Below are 5,300 nucleotides of genomic sequence, written 5' to 3' on the forward strand. Positions count from 1 at the left end.
AAATAACCAACAGGCTGGGGTATATATAGCTAGATGGTGGAGATTATGCACAGCACATGCCAGGTCCTGGGTTCAAATGCCAGAAATATACAAAGAAAAGTTAACTACTAAAAATCATCCATTTGACTTGGTACTGAGATAACTAGCAAAACTGAAGATTTCCTACCTATGTGTATAGAACATTAGCAACAAAACTGCTAGGTTATTTCAAAGTAATTCCAGTGACAAAAATCTAAAAACGTTCTGCATACCATCATCATGGGCATCCTTCCTAGCACCAATTACTAAGCAAGCAGTCTTATTTTCAGAAGCACTGGGCTGCATTATTAGCTTAAAGGAGGTGGGAATGGTAAGATCTCATTCAAAAAGAGCATTTTTCCCCAGGGTAACAATGTTCTTTTAAAGCTTCAACTGAAATACAGCTAAAAAAAAAAAAAAAAAGAGAAGACATTCAAATCAATGGCATTGCTAAAGAAACTGTTATATTTTTAATCCACTGCTTTTGTTTTAGACAGAGTAGATGGCTAAGTGCTCATGAACCTTTAAATAAAGATTAAACAAATTTCTAAGTAGCTATTACTAAAGAGGAGTGGATACAGTGGGATCAGGAGAGTCAGTGGAGATATTTGCTGGGAAATCCATTTGTTATTTTTTATTTACTTATTCTTTTTTTTTTTTTTCGGTCTTTTTGATACACGGTCTCCCTGTAGCCCTAGCTGGCCTGGAACTCACTATGTAGACCACGCTGGCCTTGAATTCAGGGAGCTGCCTACCTCTGCCTCTGGAGCGCTGAGATTAAAGGTATGCACCACCACACCTGGCCTGGGAAATCCATTTTTGTCCCTCCAAAATCACTAGGCCTACCACAGGTGTTGGTACATTCCTTTAATCTCAAGCAAAGGAGGGGGCAGGCAGTTCTCTGTGACTTCAGGCCAGACTGGTCTATCCAAAAATTTAAAAGACCACTAGGTCCCACAAGCATGCCTGTAACCCCAGCATGCAGACTGAGAAGATTTCAAATTTGAGGTCAGCTTGAGCTACAGAATGAGTTCAAGGCCAGTCTGGGAAACATAGTAAGGTTCTGCCTCAAAAAACAAAAAGTCATTTAGAAAATTATTTTCTTTCTTTAAAAAATATACTTTTTTTATGTGTATGAGTGTATGGCTTGCATGTATATGAGTGTGCCCATGTCCTGCAATGCCCCTGGAGGTCAGAAGAAGGCACTGGATCCCCTGGAACTTGAGTTACAGTTATGTAAGCCATCATGTGGGCACTAGGAATCAAACTCAAGTCCTCTGCAAGAGCAGTCAATTCTCTTAACCAGGGCCATCTCTCCAGCCCCAGAAAATTCTTTTCTAACCTATAATTATTAAACTTTTTTCATATAGTCTTCTCTCACCTTGAAATAATAAATGTATTTGTCAAAGCATTTAACTTAAGAGTTTTAAACTATTGGCAAAGTAATTACATTCCATGTACATTTTAAAAAACTTACTTGATTGAACAAAAAGTATAGCATCTAAACACACTGAATTTCAAGGTCCAGTTAAATCTGCTGCTTTGGTCCCATTAAAACCGTAGATAATAGAGTCACAAATACCTTCTTCAAGAGTCTCGGGAATTTTCATTCTAGCAAGATGAGATAGTAAAAGAACTCTGGCCTTCAAGCTATATGGACAGGTAAGTGGAGGCTCATTCTTCTTTAAATTTATGCTGCCAATTTCTCTGATTAGCTAAAGCAAATAAAGTAATTATTCAGAAACATAAAGCATTTACTTCTGTATTTAACTGCCCAAAAAGGAATTTGGAAAAATCAGCCTAACCTGTGGTATTAAAATATTATCTGTTGGTCTGCTTGTGGCATCTTTATTATACTGAGGATCAAATTCAGAAGCTCCAGCCAAAACCATAATGAGACCTATAGAAACAAAAGAAATGTAATAGATTTAAACAGATAAATTTGCTTATCTATTAATTTTTCTTTCTGATATACTTCCTTTCTGATATACTTTCTGATATAATCCCAAAGTAAGGCATTTTTCTAATCATGCACAATGCTAAGTCATGGGACCTCCACCATTGACAAGTAAATTAATGTCTCCCATTAAAAAAAGAAACACTTCCCTTTTTAAATTGCACACAATGATTACCTATCCCAAGTGAGTAAAAGTATAAACCAAGTTAAGGGCACTAAAGCTACTAGATATATTAAAGTCAGTTAAAATACCATTTCTATATCTAAGCATGTGTTCCACAGAAACCTGCTACAGAACATTAGTATTCCATGTGATGTTAATAAATGTCACAGGTGTCACATGTAAAAAGGGTCCCCTACAATTAAATACTTGAAGAGTGAATTACAAAAAGTGAAAGGTTCTCTTTACTCCATGACTTCTCAGACCCTTGAGTAAACAAAAAAGCACAGTAATTCCCAGAAAATTTTGGAACTTTGAAGACTTTTATGAAAAAACACAGGATATACTACCTCATGTATTAGCCTAAAAATTCTATAAGGAGTGATATTATGATCAATCTCACCTTAATACTATCTTTTTTTATTTATTTATTTTTTTTGTCTTTTGGCCTGGAACTCACTTTGTAGATCAGGCTGGCCTTGAACCACAGGAACCACAGAGACACGCCTGCCTCTGCCTCCCAAGTGCTGCAGGGATTAAAGGCATGGACCACCACACCTGGCCTTTATTTTATTTTTTGAGTCAAGGTCTTGCTAGTAGTCCTAGTCATCACACCCAGCTTCCTTACTATCTGTCTTACCTTCCCTTCAACAAAGCAAAAACTATATACGAGATAAAACCAAAGGCAGGACAGTACAGAAGCTAAGTGCACAGATACTGGAGGCTGACAGCACTTCATGGCTAAATGACCTGGGCATATGCATCACATTTCTCTTTGTACTTCAGTTTTCTCCAGATGTGACAGGCACACAGGAGGCACGATATAGGAATGATACTAACCGTGTACAAATATTTTCATTAAAAGAACTATTCTTAAGACAACTAAAGTGACCAAGGATATACAAACAAATCCACCACCTAAAAAAACAAAAACACCTTTTAAAAAAAATTTTATTTTAGGTGTGGTGGCGCACGCCTGTAGTCCCAGTACTTGGGAGGCAAAGGCAGGCGGATCTCTGTGAGTTCAAGGCCAGCCTGGTCTACATAGTGCATTCCAAGCCAGCTAGGGCTACAAGGGAGACCCTGTTACAAAAAGAACAAAATAAATAAATAAATAAATAAATAAATAAAAATTTATGTGTATGAGTGTATTGCCTGCATGTGGGTAAGTGCACCGGTGGTCAAGCAATGCCCATGGGGGTCAGAAGAAGGCATCAGGAACTGGAGAACTGGTGTTACAGACAGTTGTTAGCTGCCATGTGGGTGCTGGGAATTGAACCCAGATCTTCTCCAAGAACAGCCAGTGCACTTCAGCCCCTTCTGATGCTATTTTCATTAATAAATAAATTAATAAAAATTTATGTGTATGAGTGTATTGCCTGCATGTGGGTAAGTGTACCGGTGGTCAAGCAATGCCCATGGGGATCAGAAGAAGGCATCAGGAACTGGAGTTATGGACAGTTGTTGGCTGCTAGGAATTGAACCCAGGCCCTCTTTAAGAGCACTCAGCGCTCTTAACCATTTGAGCCATTTCTCCAGCCCTAAAAAACGCTTTTCTGATAGAAGACAGACTAAATACGATCCTGAAAAAAGTTTACAATATAAATATTTTCATAAGGAAGTTTCTATACTAATATTTCAATCCAATGTTAAGAATAATACATACACATAAGAGAGGGTAACAAGACTCATTCTGTCCTGGATACTTTCTATTGCTATGATAAAACACTGACCAAAAGGAGGTTGGGAGAAAAGGATTTATTTCAGCTTACAAATCCCAGGTCATAATCCATCACCGAGGGAAGTCAGGGCAGAAACTGAAGGCAGGATAGGAACCTGGAGGCAGAAACTAATGCAAAGACCATGGAAGATGTTTCTTACTGGCTTCTATGGCTTGTGCTTAGCCTGCTTTCTCTTTTTTAAAAATATTTTTATACTTTTAAAAAATGTTTTATTATTTTTATTTTATGTGTATGAGTGTTATGCCTGCTTGTGGTAAGGGCACCCGTGTTGTGCAGTGCCCATGGAGGACAGAAGAAGCTGTCGGATCCCCTGGAACTGGAGTTATGGACAGTTGTTAGTTGCCATGTGGGTGCTGGGATCCGAACCAAGGTCTTCTGCAAGAACAGTCAGTGTTCTTAACCACTGAGCCATCTTTTCAGCTTCCTATTTATTAGTTTTTAATTTTATGTGTATGAGTGTATTCCCTGTCGTGGAATGCCCATGGAGGTCAGAAGAAGGCATCAGAGATGGGTGTGGTGGCACAGGTCTTTAATCTCTGTACTGGGGAAATAGAAGCAAACAGATCTCTGTGAGTTCAAGGCCAGTCTGGTCTACTTAGTGAGCTCCAGGCCGGGCCAGCTGAAAAAAAAAAAAGGAAGAGGGCATTGGAGCCCTGGAACTGGAATTGCCAATGGCTGTTTGCCACCACGTAGGTGCTGAGACTCAAACCTGGGTCCTCTGTAAGAGTAGACAGTGCTCTTAACCACTGAGCCATCTCTCCAGTCTTTTAGCCTGCTTTCTTAGACAACAGAAGACCACCTGCCTAGGGGTGGTACCGCTCACAGTGGGCTGGGCCCTCCCACATCTCTTAGTAAAAAAATGACCCACAGACATGGTCACAGGCCAATCCAATGGAGGAAATTCCTCAACTGAGGTTGCTGCCAACCAGGTGTGTCAAGTTGTTAACTGAAGTTACCCAGAATACAATCTTTTTTATTTAACTATTTATGTATTTCATATATATGAGTGTTTCCCTGCATGTATGTATATGAACCACATCCATGCCTGGTCCCTGTGAAAGCCAGAAGAAGGTGTCAGATCCCCTGGAACTGGAATTATGGACATTTGTGAGGTGCCATGTGGGTACCGGGTACAGAACCTTTTCTTCTGTCTTCTGTAAAAGCAGCAAATGCTCTTAACTGTTGAGTCAAATCTCTGTAGTCTCTCACTCTTTAATTATATTTGTAGTACATAGTGAAAAGGGTTCACAGACATCTTTGTTCATGAACTTTAACCATATTTGCCCCTCCACTTTCACCCAATACCAATCCTTTTCCTAGACTGTCTAGTATACATATACACACACACACACACACACACACACATATATATATATATATATGCACATACATTTATATGTATGATTTTATGTGTTGTGACGGC

The 5,300-nt window shown here is 39.1% G+C and overlaps 1 protein-coding gene across 1 annotated transcript in view; it reads right to left on the reverse strand.

The window, feature by feature from the left end:
- Sec63 (SEC63 homolog, protein translocation regulator) overlaps nucleotides 1–5,300 on the reverse strand; it is a 97,311-nt gene that overhangs the window by 30,133 nt on the left and 61,878 nt on the right. The window contains exons 9-10 of the mRNA XM_008850312.3: nucleotides 1,824–1,918; nucleotides 1,601–1,733 (exon numbers count right to left, since the gene is read on the reverse strand). Of these exons, the coding sequence (XP_008848534.1) occupies nucleotides 1,601–1,733; nucleotides 1,824–1,918 (228 nt within the window). The remainder of the gene's footprint in view (nucleotides 1–1,600; nucleotides 1,734–1,823; nucleotides 1,919–5,300) is intronic.

The sequence above is a fragment of the Nannospalax galili genome, unplaced genomic scaffold, assembly GCF_000622305.1.
Source record: "Nannospalax galili isolate Female #2095 unplaced genomic scaffold, S.galili_v1.0 scaffold324, whole genome shotgun sequence".
Lineage (NCBI taxonomy): Eukaryota > Metazoa > Chordata > Mammalia > Rodentia > Spalacidae > Nannospalax > Nannospalax galili.